Below are 22,699 nucleotides of genomic sequence, written 5' to 3' on the forward strand. Positions count from 1 at the left end.
AGTGACGTAGGCGCCGCGAAACGGACGGCGGGAAGCGGCCATGGTAGTAACGGGCGGGAGGGGTGGCGGGCGAGTGCCGGGGGCTGCCGGCGCTCCGATACCTCGGGGCCGGGAGGCGCTCTCGGCCGCTGGGGCCGCGGGGCTGCTTTGCTGGGAGGGCGCTGGCTTTCCGGCTGGGAAGGGGCGACGGTCGTCCCTCGGCTGTGAGCGGGGATGTCCCGCCTCGCGTCCTCCCGCCGTTGTGCTGCAGGGGTTGGCGTCGGGGGCGCGGGGGCTCCCTGTCTCACTGCCTTTGCATGTTGTTTATACCCTGCCGATATTTTGCTTCCTAAGGTGCCTTCTTTCACAAACCTTTTGTCGCTTCCCTCTGCCCTCCCTCCCCGCGTTCCCGCCGTTGTGCTTGGTCACATGACGCGTTCCGCCCTCCTGGCGTGTGTAGGTGTGTGAAGGGACAGTGCCCGGAGAAGGGAGTCGGGCTCTGCTCGGTGGTGCCCAGCAACAGGACGAGAGGCAGTGGGCAGAAACTGATTCCCAGGAAGTTCCACCTGAACATGAGGAAAAACTTTACTGTGCAGGTGACGCACTGGAACAGATTGCCCAGAGAAGCTGGAGGGTCTCCCTCACTAGAGGTGTTCAAGCAGCATCTGGACACAATCCTGTGCCGTGTGCTCTGGCGTGACTCTGCATAAAAAGGGAGGTTGGACCAGATGACCCGCTGTGGTCCCTTCCAACCTGACCCCTTCTGTGATTTTTTTCGTAAAGCCTTGGCTAGCATAGAGCCTACACTTGGACATGTGTGCATTTCTTACCTAGTTACATAGTCCTAAAACAAGGTAAGAAGGAATAACTTGTTGTAGCTAGGAGACATTATTATTAATGCCGAAAAAACCTTCAGTTTTCAGGTATGGTGTGGAAATAGAAATGTAATTTAACCATACATTTTTTAACATAAAGAGGGAAAACTGCAAGCTACAAGAAAATAACATCCAAAAATGACATTTCAGTGTGTGTGCAGTATAAGGTAGTTAAAAGCACAGCATGAAGGATGGCAAGTCAGTTTTCCTTGTGAGAGCTGTGTCACATCTCACAATATGTACATTTTGAAATGTTGTGTGAAATTGACTTGGCAATTTAAAGTTAACAACAGAATCATTTAATCATTTTTGTGTGATGGAGATTTTCTGGCTTTCTCTTTAGAGAAGAGACAGCATTATTATTCCATATAATGCTTTCATGGTGATGAATTATAGTATTGCAGAGGATATGGGCAGAATAGGTTTTTATCCCACCCCAAGACCCCTTTCAAATTTCCAAAGCATGGGGTTCTTTTTCTCCCCTTTCTTTTATTCTTCTCTCTCCCCACTATCCCCCCAGACCCTCTTTGTCTCCTTTTTTGTTTGAGAAAAAACTAAGACTGCTTAGTTTCTTTCTTAGTTTCTTCCTTCTGGGCAGTCTTTGCTGGAGGCGTTTCAGAAGTCTTAATAAATTATGGGAACTGGTTCTGTTTTATACTATGGAGACATTCCAAGACTCTTAAGAAGATAATGATCTTCCTTTCCAAAATCTGTGCTGATTAGTTCTTATAAGATCACGGTAACCTAGATTTTGTAGTGTTCTGTTTTAAATGCAACAGAGTTGCCAGGAAGACTAGTAGAAGCATTCAGTGATATGTTCTGATTTTCTTTCCTCATTCACTTTGCTATGAGCTGCTTGAACTTTGCAAGTACTAGTAGAGTATTTCACTCCTTTTAAGTAGGAGTTTCGACATAATTTTCTCTGATGCTGTGTTTTTGTTCTGAAAAAGAACAAAAGATTGAGTTAGTAATTTATGCTTCATTAAGAAGGTAGAAAAGTGTAACTCTTCTCTAGGTCATTATCTAGTTTTACTGTTTCTGTTTAATCTCTATGTGTTTGGTGGGCCTAGTGACCCACTAAGGTATTTTTAAAGGCTTCCTGCATCTGGTACATCTAGCCTGTTGATTGTTTTCCTTGGGGAAAAAACAAATTTAGTCCTTCTTATTTTTCCCCTGTTAATTGCTGCTGTCATTCAGGTATCTCTTAAGTGAGAAACATACAAATTCATAAATTTAATTCCAGCTGTTTCTTTCTGACCCAACAGTTTCTCAAGGTTTTTAATTTAACTTGGATTGATTTTTATTTTGGTTGTCCAGGTGCCCTCTTTTCTTGCTTGTCTGTATGTCTTTTAGGTTCTTCTGTTTGTTTTTTTAGTAACTTTGAGGGTGCTTAATTTGTTAATAATATTCTGAACTCAAATGAAAGAGAAATAGATTACCATGTTTATTGACAGAGCAGAAGTAACTGCCTAAAAATAAATATTATATACATTTATATGTGTATATATAATGTTATCTATAATAAATATTGCAGATAAATGGAGGTAGAGTGTGGCTTCGTAGATGTGAGATTCTCTTATTGTTTCTGTAATAAAGTTGTTGGAAAATAAAGAAGCCATTGCAAATAATCAAAGCAGTTATGAAAATTTAGAACTTTGTAATTCAATTTTAAAAGTAAATTATTAGTATATTCTAATTTTACTTATTTAGTTAGCTGATTCTACTTAATGGCTGAGTGCTTTCTAAAACTGTGGAGGAGTTAGGTAAAAGCTTTAGATCAAGGGAGTTTATTCTATTACATAGTTGTTCTGAAATGGCAGGTATGATTAAGTAATCAGTTACTGTAGCTCTACATGATAACTGTTCTCTTTGCTTGTTAATAGGCTGAATGTTTATCAGAAATCAGTAATACAGCTGGTCCTGCAGATGGCAAGGAAGAACTCTTGGATGAATGTGAGAGTATTTGGAAGCAGATGGAAGAGGTATGCAAATACAAATGATAGACTAGGTTTATTATAAAGCTTTTTCAGAATTATTTTATTCACCACATGCTTGCCCCACCCCCTCCAAAGAAACCACTTTGATAAAACCAAACCAACCAACCAAAAAAAACCCAAAGAAAAAATCCACAAATAAACAAACAGAAAAAAAAAAAGGAAATAATGTCTTCAGAAAGGTCAAATATGGAAGTGCTGGGAGGCGTGAAGAATGCCTTTTAGTGTCAACGTGCTGATGTTATGATTTAGTTAGTGTGGGAGTATATATTAAAATTATGGAAAATGAAACAATTTATCTGTGTCACGGTAGTACCAGCATACAGAGACCCTTCTCTCTTCAGCCTCACAAAAGATGGGATTCCATTTCCTTTAGATCTTAGAGGAGAGAGAGAATAGGAAGAGAGAGAGAGGCAGAGAAGGACAACGATGTCTCCCTATGCTTACTCCCTTGCAAACTCACAGTTATATTGTCATGGTTAGAATTTCTCTCTTGTACATAGTACAGTATGTTAACAAATAACAGTTTAGGGCTGGTTATTTTTATTTTCAGGGTTTCCAGAAAAGATGAACTGCTCTCAGTTCTTAGGGAACACTGTTCTTCCTTTAAGATTCTGCTGAATCTGATAAAAAATCATATTCTAAATTATATTTTCAGTGTCTTAATCACTTCACTCAATTTTCTATAATACATGCTATTTGCTTGAGTTCTGAGTTGTAGGTTCAAAGCAATAAAATACCAGAAACAGATGTAAAAGTATTTCCAAACTTAAAGTAGAACAAAGTCCAGACAACTCACAGTGCAATAATTTTATACAAGTTGATTTAAAAAGACTAATGGAATTTATTTCTTGTTGAATATTCAGATAAGTTCTCATGTAACAAGTGGTAGGGAATTCGATGTCAGGAACTTAATTCTGAGTTTCTGAACTTTGGTTCGGAGGACCTGAACTTTCTTTGAAATTTTCAAATTAGAAGGGAAATCTGAATGTTTACTATTTTGAATGTAATTGAAAATATTTGATACCTTTTATCTCATTCCCAGCATGCCCAAAATAATGCAAGAAGAGATGTGTTATTTTTAGAAGTTGATGAAAATAGTAGGATTTTTATTATTTGGATTTTGCATCCTGGACGTAAAATGTTCGTGTTTCAGCAAAACATTTAAACTAATAGTCATTTAATTAGCTCCTAGGTTATATGATTGCATGTAATGTTCCAATGATTGTGTGTCATCATGAACAGTTTGTATAGGATTTCTCCCACAAAGTGTTCTGGTATCCATACGTTAACAGCAAGGTTTCCAAAGTACTGCTTAGTAGTTCTGTGCTTAGTAGAATATATCCTGCCTTGTTATGGGCAGGATATATTCCACTAATATATTGGTTACATTGGTGACAGTTAGAAAAAAAAAGAGAGTTTAGCAGGTGTCACCTCTGTATACCTTGGGTATTTGTGGTGGGCTGAATTTCAGACTGCATATACACCCTATTGCAGTTATGAGAGCTGATGTAGTATTCTCCTAAAAATCAGACCACTTCTGAACTGTAGAGTATACTGCCCTAAGTGACTTAAAACTAAAAATATGTATTGTAATATGATTGCTCTGTTTGGAAAGTCAGAAGTGTAGCAGAAAGTGTGTTAACTTTTCAGCAGCTTCCCTGTTCAGCCTTGTCCATTACTCTCTTCCCAGTTTCTCATGTTCTTCATCTGTTCAATGCCTTTCCTCATATGAACTTTGCCCTCATAACTTGCCTTTTTACTCAAAGAATACATCTTTCTTTAGCTGCTACTTTTCTCCTTCAGAGTTAATTAAGTTCTACTTTACTGTGCTGTGATTTCAAAACATTTCTTAATTTGCCCTTCTGGGTTAGGGTATAAGGGATGTGGAAGGATCCAAATTAAAATTCTTTTATTCCTATATTAAAAAAGTTGTGTTTAAATTTTTAAGAATTGTGTTTTGTTCTTACAAAAGAGAAAAGTAAACAAACTTTCTTTGTGTTTTATTTCTTTTTGTTTCTACCAAGTGTCAGAGCAAGCTAATGCTTCTGGGAACAGAGACACTGCTACCATCAGATGCCAAGGTAAGACAGTGGGTTTTTAAAAATACTTTCGAAAAAACAAGGCTTATGGAATGCTCCCTCATCATGGATCTTCACCTGAATGCTGAACTGTTGACTGTACCTGTGAGTGTGACCATTCCAGTCAAATCTGTGTCTCAAGAGTTTAGTGACAAGGATGTTGTTCCAAACAGTGTCAAATGCTTTGCACAACTCCCAGATAGATGACATCAGGAGCTCTTCCCTTATGCACCAATGCCTGAGTCTTGTTATAGGAAGCCACCAAATTCATCATGCGTGATTTGCCCTTAAATTCATGTTGCTTAACAGCAGTTACCTTTTAATTTTCCTCATGCCTTAGTGTAATTTCAAGGAGGATCTGCTCCTTGGTCTTGCTAGGCACAGAGGTGAGACTGATCAGTCTGTAGTTTCCAGATTTTTGGTTTTCTTTTCTTAATAATATGGGTTGTGTGTCTCCTTTTCCAGTTGGTGGGATCTTCACCAGATTGCCATGACTTGTCAAATATGATGGATAGTGGCTTTACCACTTCACCTGCCAGTTCCCTGTCGTGGGTTTAATCCTATCTGGCCAGCTTAGCTGTTCATCACTCCCCTCCTCATCTGGACAGGGAAGAGGAAATATAACTGAAGCCTCAGGAATCGAGATAAGGGCAGATTTTCTCTTACCAACTTTGAAAAATCCAACTGATAAATGGCTAACATAGGCAGCAAAGTGGGAGGAGAAGGCGGTGTAACTTCAAACCTGTTTGGACTTTTTCCTAATCAGTGCATATGTAATTTCTTCTTGTTAAATGTCATTGTTATGCTATCCCTCACAGCATCCTTCTGGACATCTGTGTAGCCGTGGGATGAGAGGTTCACAGTGTGCCGGGTGAAGATGTGGCTGAAGCATAGAGCTCAGCAGGGTGCAGTGACTGGGGCTGTATCTGACTGGTGACCAACCACCAGCTGTGTTCCTCAGGGTGCAGCTCGGTTCTGTTCCATGTGTTTATCAGGATGAAGGATTGGAACGCACCATGAGCAGACTGGCTGATGATTCCAAACTGGACGATGCTGTTGGCACTCTGGAGGGACCAGAAGCCTTGCTGGGGGATCTAGGTAGCTTAGAACGTTGGGCATGACATCCAGTACCAGCACAAGCTGCGGCAGAGGAGTGGCTGTTGGGCAGCCCTGCAGGAAGGGGTCTGAGGGCGCTGGCTGACAGCGGCTCAGGGTGAGCCCGCAGCGTGCCCGGGCAGCCCGGAGGGCAAATGGCATCCTGGGAGCCTTGGGCATGGCACTGCCAGCCACAGGAGAGGGGATTATCCCTGTGTTCAGGGCTGTGCAGCCGCACCTGGCGTGCTCAGCGCAGTTCTGTGCCCCACAGTTTAAGAAGGTTGTGAAGGTCCTCGAGTGCATCCAGAGGAAGGCAACAAAGCTGCTGAGAGGCTGGAAGGCATGTCGTGTGAGAACTGCTGAGGAATTTGGGCTTCTCTGCTTTGTAAAGAAGGAGATGAGGGGCACACATCTTCCTCAGGGAAGTGGAGAGGGAGATGCTGATATCTTCTTTCTGATACCCAGTGATATTATGTGTGGGAATGGTTCAAAGATATGCAAAGGGAGGTTCAGAAATGACATTAGAAGGCATTTCTTTACTGTATGAACCTTTCTCTGAGGGGCCTTGACAACTCTGCCAACTCTTGACTCCTTCTCATTTCCCCCTTTTGGAAAAATAGTAGAAACATTCTGTGATCCCTATGAATTATAAATATAAATAAAATATTTTGAAATAACTAGTGTAGATGCTCTTTTGTTTACTGCTGTATCAACTTAACAATTCAATTTCTATCCTGTTCTGCCTCATTTTATGCCATTGCAACTCAACACACTTCAAGAGATGCTGTTTTTCTTGTTACACAGCTTTCCTTGTTAATGCTGCGATGGAAAGCTTTAACAGGAAATTTTCGTCAATGGCAAGCAAGAAATCCTGAATGTAAGTAACTGTTTCCTTGTAAAGAATGCTTATATAAACTTCTGCAAAGTTTCTTTCGTCTAGGCCATGAGTATATTGCATGTCTGCTGATTGTATTTTCATTCCATAACTACTTAAAATTAAAATAATGCTACTTTATAAAAAAGTAGCATGTATGTTGCATTTCTTCATTATTTTTGCACTTCACTTCTAAGTCAACTTGAAATTAAAAGTGAATTCCACTATAACTTAATCCTATGATTCTGGACAAATAAGTGCATGTTTTATACCACTATTCATCAGTCAGTTAAGTGGAAAAACAACTATTAGCAGATCTCCTAACCAAATAAGAAAAGTTAGTTATCCTGTTAACCTCCTTCATACTCTTTTCTGTGTAATTTCTTTTTCTATCTTTTATTTGTATTTAATTTTTACAGCAGAAATGCTTTGGCAAATACTTTGGTCTTCATTTACCTTTTAAGAAGCTGATACATTAACCATACATCTTCTGATTGTTTTTCTGATAAAAGGTGTGTAGTATTATGATGTGGTAGTTGAAACTTTGAAATAGACCTTTTGTGCTAAGCCCTTCACACTGTAGTAAAATACCTATTTTGAATTAACAGGGATTGGAGATTTCAAGTCAAGGTAAAGTGGTAAGAGCCACTAGAATTTTTAAATAACACAGGAATCGAGAACACTTACTGATCCTAAGAAGTTCAAACCAGTGAGACTAGTGGTAGTTCTTGTATTTGTTAGGCAGTGTCAGTCAAAAGGTATCAATTCCTCAGTTCTTAAAAGCTGTCTTTGTACATAAGCACCACTTATAGATAGATTTCACCCTCTTGCAAGGCAGATGTGACCAGACACTGGAAATAAAAGCATTTAGGATCTAAGTGTGAGTAAAGTAATCTTTGTTTTCAGATGTCCCATATGGACATTCCTAAAACAGTTCACACTACGCTATCATTAATATTCTGGTAGTACTCATGGTTATGTCTCCTGTCAAGGACCTGTTAGCACCTGTCAATCCATAAAACTACTAGTTAATCTTTAAATTAGTATATTAACTCAGTTGAATATTTTTATGCCAGTAGAGTCTTGGTTTTGTATTATTTGCAAAATTATAGCAATGTATTATGGACAGCATGTGGTGATTTCCAATGTTTTGTCATTTAGCCAAATGGAAATGCCTTTTCAGATCAACATTAGAGGCAGTTCTCCAACTTTTTTCAAAGTCTACGTATTTGCTGCATCTCATCAATAAATAAGAGAAGCTGGGATTTTTTTTAATAAATAGATACTGTTGCTGTACTAGAATAAATTCATAGTTCAGTGTTGTAAGCCTCACTCCAAGAACTGTCAGCCTCCAGTGCTTCTGAGGTATGTAGACCAAAGGCATGTCATTGAATGAATTTGGCACATACTGGTTCCTGGCTGCTGTTCATGAATAAGTTGCTGGCTTAAAGCAAATTAATTGAAAGAACTTAGTTTTTATCTGGGTAAAATACCTGAGGCTGTTAGATTTCCATACTAAAATATGTATATTAAACTTTAAGCTATTGGCTTAAAAATATCCTTGGCCTGTTTTTTTGGCTAGCTGACTTGCTTTGTTCAACCATTTTTACTTCTTCACAGATTATAGTATTTCTTACTAGAAATCTTAATTTTTTAATAGAGAATTGTCTATAATTAATTATAACCAAATCTCTGCCTTTTTTGGCTCCCTTTCCAGTGGAAGAAACAAGTTCCTGCTAAGAATTTGAATAGGGTTATGGAGCTTGTATGAAAATGAGGAGTCCACTTTGCTTACTTCTCTGTCTTGGCTTCTTTCTACCTACTATTTGTTTTGAAGGACAAATTACTTAATTGAAACCTAATTACTTAATTGAAACCTAAATAAAAATAGCAGAAATACTGATTTAATAGAATTTACTAATAGAGCATGAGGTCTGTCTTGTTACTTTGTTTTTAGCTTTTAGTAGTGGCCAGTTCATTTCCTGTAAATGAGGACCTGTCAGCATTTCAATCTTAAACCTTATTTTCAGAGGTTATAGCTTGGCAGTTCTACGTTTTTTTGAGCACAATATTGGCTAACAGACTTGAATTCGTGATGCAAATTTTATTTTTGCAAAGCTTTTACTTTAGTGGTTTTTTCTTTCTCAATTTCTGGTATTATTTATGTAGCTCTAGATCTGCTAAATCAGCTGAATTAAAACTTCTAAAAAAGCTTTTGGCTTATAAAAATAAATTTTAACTTTTACCTTTGCAAAAGCAGGAAGTGAAAGCAACCATATTTTAAACCATTTCAAACAGTTGTGGTCTCCACATAATTACTGGTTTTCTTTGCAAAATAGGAGTATTCTGCCAAATACCTTTTTGTTTTATTTTAATATGAGTTTCTGTATAAACATGTGCATAGTAGTTGCTTTTACATTCTTAGCATCTGGTAGTATTTTTCTTAGTAATTGTACTTTGTATCACTAGGCAATTCTCTCTGACATCTGATTTTTGCAAGTGTAGTGATTCAACAAAACTGAAAAATATTTAATTGATTGTGGATTGAGCAAGCAGTGAATTTACAGCAGCAGCTGGCATAAGTGTGTTGTCCAAGTGTTTTAGATCTGCATTGTTCCTTCACTAAATTATGTCTAGTGATTTCTTCCCCAGAAGCACAGGGCTTGCTATTCTGATACTCACACAATATGAACAGTGAATGACAAACATGAACTCAGGATCAGGTATCTAGAAATAAAGAAGTGTTATGTGGCAGCTGTAAAAGTTGGTAATAATTGGTAAGGGAAGGCTTATAAAGATCATGTCAGCAGGAATGGCAGGGGAAAGAATTGTGTGGTTTTTTTTCAAATATGCCAGGGAATGTGAATAAAAGTGCACCAATTAATTTTATCCTGTGTAGTTAGTATATTCATGTAAATAAAGAAATCTTACTCTAATAAAGCACAAAACACTGTCTTCTGCAGCTCTTAAGCTTAATTGGGAGCAGAGTACTCAAATTTTGCGTCAAGATTTAGAAACAGTAATTTTCCAATTAAAAGGAATTTTATTGAAGCATTTAATGTAATGCATTTTTGATGCATCAGTAGTTTTTTCTGATTTTCATCTCAGAACAAACAGTACTTTTAAAACTACTAATCTAAAGCTTCTTAAAATTTTTGAAGTAAGTACTATAACATTACCAAAGAAAGTACTTTTCTGAATTTATTAAATAGACTGTGTGTATTTAGGAGGTGTTTAATGCTGTCATGAGAGGGTTAAGGATTTCCTTTTTGATTAAGGAATTTTTTATTTAAGTAATTATTTGTAAGATTAGAGGTTACAAGCCCAAACTTGCACAAAAAATCTGCCTTATAAAGACTTTAATCTGTTAGAATCTCTTTCATTTCTCCTGTTAATGTATTGAAATAGTTCAAAAAAGTAATGTGTTTATGCAGAAGCTGCAAGTTGACATGGATCTGAGAATTGACTGGGGTCTGTTGAGTGCTGTAAAAAACAAGAATTCAATTTTTATTCTTAAAATGCATGAGTCATAAATCACTGCATTTTTTGGAAGCATTCTGGAGAAAAATTTCCGTCTTCTTCAATTGTACTTTGGTTTCACTTAGGTATTGCTGTTGCTCATTGTTTTGAGTTAGGATATTGTCCTTGTTGGGCCATTCATCTCCCTACTGTTCTTGTGGACAGTAGGGATGGTGACATGCTTCTGAAGTTATTAAAACTAGGTTCCATAGTCCTGATGAAGCATTTAGGAGGCTATTTAACAAGGAATTGGAGGACTGGAAGAATTTGATTGCCCACGTTGGTAATGTTGATGGAATGCCTTCTGCGGAAAAAAAATCAGGCTTGGTTGTCTTGAAGTGTACAGAAATTTGCTGTTTATTCATTATACACCTGCACCAATGTACTTGGAGCTAGTTCAGGTATAAAAATAAGACAGAAGCATTAACACTGCACTTTTTTCAGTGTAATTTAATTTGCTGAATAGTGGTAGTAGGTTAGCCCAGCAGGACACCACAGCATGTGGTTAAACTGCTACTGAGATCCAAACTGTTTTTCAGAAGCTACACAAATTTTTCTCTAGCCAAGCTGCTTTTCAGTATAAATAAATCTTTATCATCCAATGCAAAAAATAAACAATTCATTTTATTTTTCAGTAATTTCTACCAATCCAGATGTACTGTTAGAAATAGGAAAAGAAGAGGTAAGTCTAATAAAATTTTGTTGGGAAAAAAACCAATATATGCAATTGCTGCATTTTCCTATGACTGTTCCTAGGGTGGACTACTACTAAAATGCTGTGTATTTTCCTTCAGCCATTTATGTTGTTCTAATGAGTTTTTTTGCCCTCTATTATAACTAGTAAAATTTCCTAGTTGTAACGAGTGAGGTTTTAAACTGACTTATTGCACAAGTCACTGAATAATGCACAATAAACAGTATTTTGCCTCTGGCCACACCATCTAATCACAGTAGCTCAACAAACTTATCTGCGTGCAATAAAAATGATGTGATAATCGACATCCCTGCTACATTAATGCTCCAAAGCCTCACTTAGGATTGGAGTCCCATTGTTCTGGGTGCCACCAGGAGACAGAAATCTTATGCCAAGGAGACTGATGACCATGCTTTGCAAAGATTTTGCCATCATCTTCCACGTCATGCAGCAAGTTCCATTTCTAGGGCTGAAGCCTACACACTGTACTTTTCAAGATTACTTTCATTTAACATTGTGCAAGTGCTCGGGCAAGAAGATCCACTCAGAACTGTGTTTTCAAGATGACCTGTGGCTGAATTTTAATTGCTAATTTGTCACAGAATGGCTGGAGTTAGAAGGGACCTCTGGAGATAGAATCATAGGATAGTTTAGGTTGGAAAAGACCTCTAAGATGATCGAGTCCAACATCCAAATCCACCACTAAACCCTGCCCTTAAGTGCCTCACAGGATTGTGTTGAGGTGGCTTTTGAATATATTCGAAGAAGGACACTCCATAGCCTCTCTGGGCAGCCTGTTCCAGTGCTCAGTCACCCTCCAGTAAGGCAGTTTTTCCTAATTTTCAGACGGAAATTCCTGTATTTGAGTTTGTCCTCATGCTCCTTGTCCTATCAGTTTGCATCACTGAAAAGAGTCTGACCCTATCCTCTGACACCTGCCTTCAAGATATTTTTATGTGCTTTTTTAAACAAAATGTTATAATATATTGCATTTCATACTTAATAGAAAATGATGTAGTATTATGTGTTACACGGGAGAGTCAGTTATCTTTGACATCATGTTCTGTGGCAATAATTTGCAAATAATTTGTTGAGTTCCTCCATTGGAAGAAAGAGCAAATCAATAATGTCTTGCGGGTAACATTATACTATGTTGATGGAACATAGGAATGCTATGTGACTTGGGAATATTCCTGGTCTAATGCCTTCTAGTATCAGTCACAACAGCAAATCTGACTGCCCTTAAGAGTCACTATCAAAAAATTGTTAGGTTACGCACTTTGATTGTCATGTTGGTCTGATATTTGAGGATTACAGGGTTTTTTTCAGATGTTGCATTTATGGAGAATGTTTGTTCCTGTAGCATATTTTCAGAATGTGTATTCCTTTGAGCTAAATTCTTAAGTGCTCCTATTTTGTATGGAAGCAGAAAAAATACATCCAAATCATAGGGTTATATAAGAAACATTATTTTGTAGAAGACCATAGTCTCTAACAGGGGACCTCATAAATTTATACAAGTGTCTGAAGAGAATGGAGCCAGGCTCTTCTCATTGATGGCAAGCAGTAGGACAAGAGGCAATGGGATGCACAAGAACACAAGGAAGAGCAACTTTACTGTGCACTGGAGCAGATTGCCCAGGGAGATTGTGTAGTCTCCCTTGCTGGAGTTTGTCAGGAACTGTCTGGATGCAACCTATGCCATGTGCTCTTGGATGACCCCTGCCTGAGTAGGGAGGTTGGACCACATGACCCACTGTGGCCTGTCACATTGGTTAAAGAAACTTCCCCGTCCAACAGTCCAGGAGCCATGGTGTCAGTCACTAAGCCCATTTGCAGCTACACATCCCACACTCAAACAGATCAGGTGTCCTTACCAGCTCAATCCTAGGTTTCCTTCTTTCGTTAGGCTCACACATTCTGATCCTTAAAATAATTTAATTGTGGCATAATGACAGAATAACAGCTTGAGCTGGGTGCCTCTGAGGAAGGACCCAGAACAAATGAAATTTTATATCCTCAAAGCCAAAAGGCTTTAATATCCTCACAGTGTAAACACGGGGAAGTCCAGGCATCAGCTCCATGTCTGAATGTCCCCTCACCTGGCAGGGCACAGGTCCTCAGTCCCCCTGTTCTACTAAGAGTTGGCAGTTAATGGCCTCTTGCCTGGGGCTCTTGCCAGAGCTCAACCTGCAGCTGCACCCTGAGCTACATGCACTGAATGTACTCCTCAACACAACCGTACCCATTCTGTGATTCTGTAATGGAAGACCCAGCCCACTGAGAGTCCGCTGTTCCCTAGATTCAGCAATGCCTATTTCTCCATATTTTATTTCTCCATATTTTCTGTCCCAGATATGTCATGGCACTGAGGATCATTTAATTTATGTATGTAGTTAGTCTGTCTTTGATGCATCTTCATCTTCTGTATTTTATGTGGTGCAAGTAGCATGGATTCATTCTTGCCAGCAGCTGCAATAGCTTTGACAATAGAGCCCTGGTGCTGTAGTTATTTTCTCCTCAGCCATTCATCAGCTGAGCAGTTCATGTGTCTACTTCAGGTAAAATTAAATATTTGTTAAGCTCTGTGAGCTTCAAGAAGACATTTCTTGTGCACTTAATGATCAACTGGTCACAGTGACATTTTGAAAAGCTCCTGCATTTTAAACTGGATTATAATGTTTATTAAGAAATTGCAGATGATTTTGTCCCCCTTTATCAGATTTATAGATGTAGCCTTACATAAAACAAATACTACAGCCTGGGCTACCTGCAAACAGTAGATTAATTTATATTCTTTTATAGTTGCAGAAAGTAAAAAATGATCTTGAAATGGTGCTGTCAACAGTTCGATCAAAGAATAAACAGCTGGAAGACGACCTGAAAAGGTAATACAATCATTTGGACTTTGGAATGCTGTAAGCTTTTTTCTTTTTTTGACTGTCCAGAGAAACTATTTATCTGTTGTGCCATTTCCTACATTTCATGTTTCAAAGAGAACAGCAGTGGTATGAGGAGCAGAAACAGATGCTAGAGACTCTTAGTAAAATGGAAGAAGAGGCAAATACCCAAGATGAACATCCTTCCACAAAAAGGTATTTCTATATTTTTGAGTTACAAATTGAAGAATTTAAATATCAACAGGAGCAAATGAGCAAGCAAACTCTTAAAGTTTGTTCCTTGTTTTGTTTAATAGATCAAATAATTGCTCAATAATCCATATTTGAAACATGAAAGTAATGCTACTATATCCTGTGATTAAGGATGCTGAATTTCTAACAATAGATAATAAGGGGTTTTTTTTACTTAGGAGGGGCTTTTTAGTTACTTGATTTGATCCCTTGTTCTGTTGCTGTGTTTTTACTGTTTGAAAATTAGAGAATTCAATGAAATGAAAAATAAAATATTGAAGTTAAGGACCTTTAAGAAAGAACTCTTGAATGCTTTGGGTGAATTCCTGGATGAACATTTCCCCCTTCCAGAGAGAGCTGAAAATATTAAAAAAAAGGTAAGACTTTTCTTTACCTATTAAATTTGAAATGTTCAGTTTATATTTAATTAGATGCAGTATCTGTTTGAAGTCACTAGCATTGAACCTGCAGTTGTATTTTGAAATAAGCATAGTTTTTACAGCTGATCATCTAGGTTTAATTTATATTTTTCAGGTTGTTTTATATCGTTTAAGGCTGTTTCCAGCTGGATATTTTCTTTTTTTAATGCCTATATCCCTTACCCAATGCAATGTATAGTAATATATTGTATTTCTTACTGAACTGCAAGGTATGCCAAATTTGGGAATGGTGTGGGGGTCAGTCCAAATTTACTCTTTTTTTTTTTAACTTGACTGGGCAAGTAGATTCCTATTTTCCTTGGCAAAGCAATTTTTAATTGTCTAACAATGTTTTTGGAACAATAAGGAAAAGTGTTTATAATTACAGAGTAGTTTGGAATGTTAACCATCAGATTTTGTTCAGGCAAACTGGGTCAAAAATTATCGTAAAACCTCAGGGAGAATAGGCAGCCAGGGAGTATTTTGCATAATAAATTCAAAGTGTGCAGTAAAAATAAAACGATAACCATTACTATTTGATAGATACAAAAAAGCCATGAAAAAAGGCAGGTTTTGATTTTGATTTCAGGCACACCTAACATTACAGAAGTAGAAATTACTTCTTTAATCCAGTTCCCTGTTATTTCAGGTAACCACATAATATAATTTCTTCAATATTATCACTGAACTCCATTTTAGAACGAATAATTTTTTTACTACTGTTTCTCCTGTGTTTTTTCTTCTAGTACCTCAGTACACTCTGTTTAGAAACTGTCTCATAGCTCTCAGTCTAAATGTATCCAAGTCTAACACAGATCCACTTGTTTGTCTTCTTACACCAGAATTTTTCTTAGAATAGCTCTGTTTCTGTCTTGTGTTTATTCCTTTTGATATATTTATGGCAGCAATCTCATATCCTCTCTTTCTTGTTTTGCTAACTGAACTAGCAACACCTTTGTGTTCTCCTGTAAGATAGTATTTTTCAATTCTCTAGCTTATCCTAGTAATAACCATTGTCTATATTTGTTTTCACTTGGATTCATCTTTTTTAGAACCTTCTAAGAAACAATATTATAAATAACACTACTAGCTCACACCCATCACCAATGCAACAAATTACAGTCTTGTCTTTTTCTGTCTGTAATTTGCAGCTAATGAATCCTGATCTTTTAATTAAAAAAAATTAAATCTTTGTTTTGCACATAAGCACATTTTTTGCACATAAAATACCAAGTGGAGATGTCAAGACATGGTGTTCATTTTCAAAGTATTATTCAAATATCTTATTTTGTTGAATCTTAATTTTTCTGCATATCAATGCCTTCCTTTCCTGTTGTTAATAAATATGACAGATAAATCTCTGCATTTTAGAAACAGTCTCAGGTGGGACAGTGTCAATTGCTTTGCACAAGTCCAGGTGGATGATTCAGTTGTGCTTCCTTTTCCACAAATACTGTAACTCTGGTAGAAGGCTACTAAATTTGTTGGGTGTAAATGGTCTATAGTGAAGCCATGTTAGCTGTCACTAATCACTTTACTTAAACAAAAAAACTACTTTGATTAATTTCAACACAAGGTTTTAACTTTCCTTAGCTTAAATTTTATTTATGCATTTCCTGAACTCTTAAACAGAGTCTGTTTTCTGACAGTCTTTTTCTTTCTTTTCACTCTTTGTGAATTCATAGCTTTTCTATATCTTTTGACTCACTTGGATCACTTGGCTTAACTACGGGTGCCCCTTAATCTGTGTCTAAGTAATTGACTGTGAAGGCAGGACAGCCAGCCATTTTTGCCTACATTTATTGAGTGTCAGAAATACAAATTGTAATCACTGGCAATGAAATTAGCTGCTATGTTGGTTCAGGAGAACACATTATTCATTTCTATTATCAGCTTGGTTCAACGGCAGGAGCAAATTCTTACCTCTGCACGTGAGTAATTCTGCTTCACTTCGTGGAAGCTTATTGTGTTCACAGTGGTTCCATGTGAGGGCAAATGTGAAGGGTTGATGTCTGTAGGACATGGCTGCAGCATAGTTTGAGCTGCTCCAAGCCTTGCTGGTCTGGTTCCGCCCTCCTTTCACCTGGCCACATACATGTGGGATTGGCAGTGGGAGTGAAGACTGCAACAGAGCAGCTCAGGTTGGCTTCCATTGCCATGGCCCAACACCTTTAATATAGGTAGTGACTGTAGTAATGGTGATCTTGCATTTTAAATCTAGGATAAAGATCTACTTTATTTTTTTCAAGATAATAGTACAAAAAATCAGAGGTTGAGGAATATTCTTTATGCAAATCTGTCTGATTGGAAGGGTGAAGAAGGTGCCTTTCAGGCTGAATAATGAAATGCTGAGCATCCTGCTTAATGAAACCATAGACCCACTGATAAAACAAAAAGCACGATACAACAAATGACTTTATAAGCATTAAGTGATTAGCGGTACTTAATTTTATTAGTAATTTTGACCAAGGAAATATATCAGCAGGGGTTGTGAAGTATCTTCATGTTTGCTCTAAGGAGCTTTTTGGAGATAGGTAATGTAGATTCTATTTCCTCAGCCAAATATTGGGATGAGGGCACATAGATAGATGTTATTAGGTCATAGCTCCAGGATTTGCAGAGCTTCCATGGAGCAGGCTCTCTCTGGAAACTGAAACTTCTGACTCTCTGCAAGTGAGACTATTACAAACTGTGACTGGGAAAAAGGATTCAGAACTTGCCTTTCAGAATATTCTTCTTGTATTCTTCCTCTGTTCCAGAAGTGGAGTTTGTATAAGGTGCTGCACAGCTGGTAATATCTTAGGTCTTAAATTCGTATATTCAACAGCAATGCTGAGAAAACCAGTGGAATATTACCTCCTTTATTTTGTTGAAACTGAAGTGCATGGGGAAAAAGAATAAAACTGGGAAATTAAAGAATCAGGTTTACTATGCAACACTACGAGCAGATCCACAGACATTGCTGCCGAAGGAATCTCTACAGACAAATGGCTTGATTTGTTTGCTACAAAGGAAAACAAGTCATCTTCTAGTGATATTTTATCATTGCCTTTTTATGCCACCAAAATTTTTAATTATTCTATTTCTTAACCTTGATAAGTGTTTTAGTTGAATTCTACGCAAGTATTCACTGTCAAACAATGAAAAAATATTAAGGCGCACTATGAAATTAAGTCTTGAGTTGTGTCAAATTTCTATTATAAACATTTATTTAAAGTTTATGAAAAATATTTTTTCCTCCAACAAATCTTGTTCACAGAAGGTTGTGTACTACGTTATAAATTTGATGTACTTTTATTTAAATGTAAACACAGGTGAAAACATTATGATCTCTTTAGATTAATCTCTCTTGATAATTCAAAAAAATGTCACATTTGAAGTGTAGGATTTTGAACTGGTAGATTTAAATGCTACCTGTATTTCTCTCGGGAGTAAATCTAACTAAATATTTTCATCTATTGTGTACTATGCAATCAAATAATTATGTAATTAATATTTGCTTTGTCAATTAACATTTCTTCTGACTGGTTTGGGCTTTTGTTTATTTGGCTGGGGGATGTTTATCTTTCCAGAGCTCTTCAGCACAGCCAGTTGTAGAACTGATAACATTGCAAGAAATTTTAGAGGTAAGATGTTTTTACTTTGTAGAGATATGAGGAACTTTTAAATATTCAGATGTAATGATGGTGATGATGATAAAGTGTTTGTTACGAATATAAATAACAGTATGTGCTATTTAGTTAAGACAGTTAATCTAAAATTATTAAGAATGTTGTGTCTACAAGAAGGGTGTAGGGAGACCTCATTGCAGCCTTCTGGTTCTAAAAGGGGGCTTATAAAAAGAGAACAACTTTTTGCGTGGGGAATAGTTTTAAACTACAAGAATAGATATTTAGATTAGCTGTCATGAATAAATTCTTTACTGTGAGGGTGGTGAGGCACTGGAACAGGCTGTCCAAAGAAGCTGTGGATGCTCCACCCCTGGCAGTGTTCAAAGCTGGGTTGGATGGGGCTTTGAGCAATCTGATCTAGTGGAAGGTGCACCTGCCCATGGCGGATGCTTGGAATGAGATGATCTTTAAAGTACGTTCCAACCCAGACCATCCTATGAATCTGGGTCAGTTTTCTGTTTTAATTCCTATCAAAGTAAACCCCACATTTTTACAAGAGTTGTGCCAATAATTTTCAGTTTATGCTGGAGAATGGCTCTCTCTTATTTCTTGATTTTACAATGTTTGGTTTAAAGAAGTTTTATGTGCCTTAGTGACTCATGTTGGGTGAGACAAATACTATGTTTAACAAAAAAACCTGGTCCATTTCATGCTCTATTTTATACTGTTTCAAGAAAAATATTTCTGAAATATACATTAACAGAAGGACTAAATATGTAGCCTCAGAAGGACCACTAGTCATGTGCATTAACTGGATTATTAACTCATAGAAGGAAATCAGTTCATCTGATTCATACATTTCTGATTGATTTTATAAGTATAGAAGCATTGCTTAGTGTGAATTTTTAATTACAGTGTAATTTATGAATGTGAATTGCAATGCATAATTTTTCTTCTCGTCTTAAATGTAGCATTTGAAGTGAAGTTTTCTGTTCCCCCTCCTTAGACAGTTCTAGATTTCTATACATAAGATGTCCCTGGGAAAATTTTTTTTTCTTGAGGCAAAATGTGATGTATAAAAACTTTCTGGTATTAAGATGCTATTATCTAATCACTATGTACTATAGTTTAAAGCCCAGACTTTGGGCTTATATCATCAAAACCATTTTACATGCTTCAAATATCTTAGCATACCTGTAATGCCAAATTAGGCAGAGCTTGCAAACAGATCAGAATTCAGAGTGGCCACAGTCCTTATGAAAAAAGAATTTTGAAGTTCTTCTAATGCTTTAAAATTGCCCTTCGTATTTTTGTGATATTGTTAATTTCCTGAAAATGTGAACATATATAATGTCTTCTGTTTGGAAGAACAGATTATTTGAAAAATTCAGACTCATTTTGAATTTCAACATCCTGACCTAAAGTGTCAGCGTCCCTTATCTTTGTATTCTGGAAGGTTTTTCTTTGTTGAGTTGTGTAGTTCTAGCTTCAAGTTGCTGTTAAATTTGAAAAATGTTTTCTGAGATACAGATGAAGTTACAGCCATAAAAGCTATTTTGGAGTATCAAATGTCAGAAAAGACTAAGTAGAAATTTGTTTAGAATAATGCATTTGGAGTAAATTCTCATAATTGGAAGTACAAAAGATATTAACTGGAGCGATTCTTCTTCAGAATGTTCTGAAAAAGAAGAGCAGTTGTTCATTTTGGTCTTTTATTAGTAGCACTGGATGCAAAAATATAAAATCTGGTAGCAAGTATTTTGAATTTGTCTTTAGCACTAAAGGGCAAAAAATATTTTGTACTTACTGAAATAACATTTAAAAGTTCTGAGTAGAAAGATGAAATATCTAGGATAAATAGAAAGAGCACCATGGGATGGGTTAGATTATTTAATCTGTAATGTGTGCAGTACTCCCCATGAGCAAATATCATGAGGGCATGAATATGATCTCCATGAACTGAAAAAAGAATGACAAAACTGATTTTGTTTTTAACTCCATGAACTAATTCTGTATTTAGATACGGCATTTAATCTACATTTATTCTGGAATAAAAGAGGATTCTGGTTCTAATTTTTACATCAAAAAAGATGTTATGTAGCTAATTGGAAGTCCTTTGCTTTACTTCTACTTTGAACAGGTCTCATATTTCTTCTGTAGTCCTTTATAGCTTATATTGCCTACATCACAGTAATTTGTAAAAATTTGATTAAATGAGATAAAATCTAGCTGTTTTGTTAATTTCCTAAATCTTACCCTTTTGGTCTTCCAGATGCTGATAAACACATTAATGGCCACACCACATGAACCTTACGTAACAATCAACGAGTCATTTTGGCCACCTTATGTTGAGCTGCTGCTGCGATATGGAATGGCCCTGAGACATCCAGAAGATCCAAAAAGAATGCGCCTCCAAGCTTTTCACAAGTAGTGTGACCTACACATGCACTTGAAAATAAAACAACACCAGTACTCTTAATTCAGGGCTAGGACATACTTAGGTTTCCTACTAAACTTTCTTAGTATCAAACATCACTTCTTGTTGGATGATTTTTTTTTTCTTCTATATTAAATTGAATATTTAGGAACAGAAAATGAGGAAAAAGAAAAAAAAAAATCTATTTTTACTGCTTACAGTTGGCCTTCAGTGTTGTATGAAGGTTTGCATTATGGAAAGTTTTTTTCACTGCTTCTGTAAGATGCCAATTCATGTAATAGACAAATATGTTTAACAGTCGTTTTTACTTTAAAAACCATATTTATCCATTACTTCTATGGTTTAGATTTCTTAGATTGCCTGAAGTCGTCTCTATTTCTTTTAGTATTTTCTTGTATTCTTTAGAGGCAAAATGCAGAATAACACCACTCCTGTACATGGCCTTGCAAACATTTGGAACTAACAGAGATGTATCCTCTCAAGAATGTGTTATGCCTTGTTTGTTTCTCAGAGCCTTTGCAAACAATTTTACTGGCTCCAAGATAAACACTTAGGAAAGCTGACACATCTTAAAGTGCAAAGTGCAGCAGATGTGAGTGTGTGCCTTTCACTGCATGCTTCCCAAATGGCCCACTTTGTGTTATGCTGTATTGCCTTACAGTATCTGTCTTCACTTTTTCAGACCTAATTTATTAAGGCTTTTAACGGGTCTCTGTTCTGTTGATCTCTACAGCTTCTAAGTTATGTCAGTTGAGAGTTACCTTCTGACTCAGTACTGGCATTCTTTGCAATCTCAGTCTTTTCTGTAGCCATTTTTATTATATTGTATTGATTACAAAAATTCTACTCTTGCTTATCAGTAGTGACTAAATTATCCTTTATTAACCAGATTGTAGTTTATTGAGGGAGGAACTTGGGTGATTTTTTTAATTGATGGAAAAATAAAGAGTTGTATACTATCATAATGTTTTTGTGTGATAGTTTTTAGGGTGGTGTTTATGTGATTTGGTGTGATGACTTGTAAAGATGATGGAAGGATGCATGGGAGAGGTAAGGGGGATCAATCTAATGTAAGTTCCAGTATAATTGCCCTTTTTAGACCAATTAAATATTAAGCAAAAAAATCATTCATCTTGTGTAGTTTTGAGTGAATGCTGTTCATTTTACTCTCACAACTGGTGATTAAGTATGAGTATAAATGTGGTGTGTGCTGTTGTGCATGAACATTGACTTCTTTTTGGTTCATATTGCTTGTGTAACTACCCTCCTGTTGTGTTTTAACCTCTCTAACGAGCTCTAGAGTCTGACTAGTCTATACACCTTCACCTTACAGTATTTTTAATTGAGAATTAAAATAACTACATTTTTTGGCTTATATTTGTATCATTGTCTCTTTAGGGTTTTTTCCTTCATTTGTGTATAATGCTTTGTATTCTGCTATCCTTTCACCTTATTTATTAACACTGCTCAAATACTTCATTGACGCTGGATAACTGCTTCTGTTGTGATACTAATAAGTAGAAGAAAAAATGTTAAACACTCAGTAGCCTCTTGTGTTTAAAAAGAAGAAAAATACCAACCCATACCACCCACCTCCCAAATCCAAATCCAAACCAAAGCACTGAGGAGATAGGACAGTCTGTAAAACAAGAGCTCTAAACAAGGTGCAATATTCATTATTATTCATACCAAAATCAAATCTCATCCAAGTAAATACCAGAATAGATTTAAATGAAAGTACTTCACATAAAGCTTTGCATTAAATTATGAAACTCACTGCCATAAAATATGTTGTAAGATTACATATGAACTTGAAAAAAAACCTAGGGAATTCAGATTTGTGATTATGTAAGAAAATTGGCAGTCAGCAGGTTCGGAAATCTCTATCCTACTAATTGTTGGACCCTGAGGAGATACACATAGATATTCACTGAGATCCTTCTGCAGCTCCACAGTATCTTTGGCATTCTCTGAAACCTTTCTGCTTAGG

General features: G+C 36.7%; 1 protein-coding gene across 5 annotated transcripts; it reads left to right on the plus strand.

The window, feature by feature from the left end:
* The first annotated feature begins 18 nt into the window (after window positions 1-18).
* Window positions 19-21,800, plus strand: CENPK (centromere protein K). 5 transcript variants are annotated; one of them, XM_041470874.1, is made up of 11 exons: window positions 29-43; window positions 576-902; window positions 2,738-2,836; window positions 4,876-4,932; window positions 6,829-6,901; window positions 11,053-11,099; window positions 13,917-13,999; window positions 14,108-14,206; window positions 14,490-14,619; window positions 18,234-18,287; window positions 20,545-21,800. In XM_041470874.1, exons 3-11 carry the CDS (start codon window positions 2,828-2,830, stop codon window positions 20,701-20,703), a joined length of 711 nt encoding a protein of 236 aa, XP_041326808.1. In that variant the 5' UTR covers window positions 29-43; window positions 576-902; window positions 2,738-2,827; the 3' UTR covers window positions 20,704-21,800. The 5 variants fall into 5 exon arrangements, with proteins under 5 accessions (XP_041326805.1, XP_041326808.1, XP_041326806.1 ...); XM_041470872.1 differs by lacking the exon at window positions 29-43 and adding an exon at window positions 59-439; XM_041470873.1 differs by lacking the exon at window positions 29-43 and adding an exon at window positions 59-439 and having other exon boundaries at window positions 576-833.
* The last annotated feature ends 899 nt before the right edge of the window (window positions 21,801-22,699 follow it).

The sequence above is a fragment of the Pyrgilauda ruficollis genome, unplaced genomic scaffold (genome assembly GCF_017590135.1).
Source record: "Pyrgilauda ruficollis isolate IOZ18807 unplaced genomic scaffold, ASM1759013v1 scaffold25, whole genome shotgun sequence".
Taxonomy (NCBI): Eukaryota; Metazoa; Chordata; class Aves; order Passeriformes; family Passeridae; genus Pyrgilauda; species Pyrgilauda ruficollis.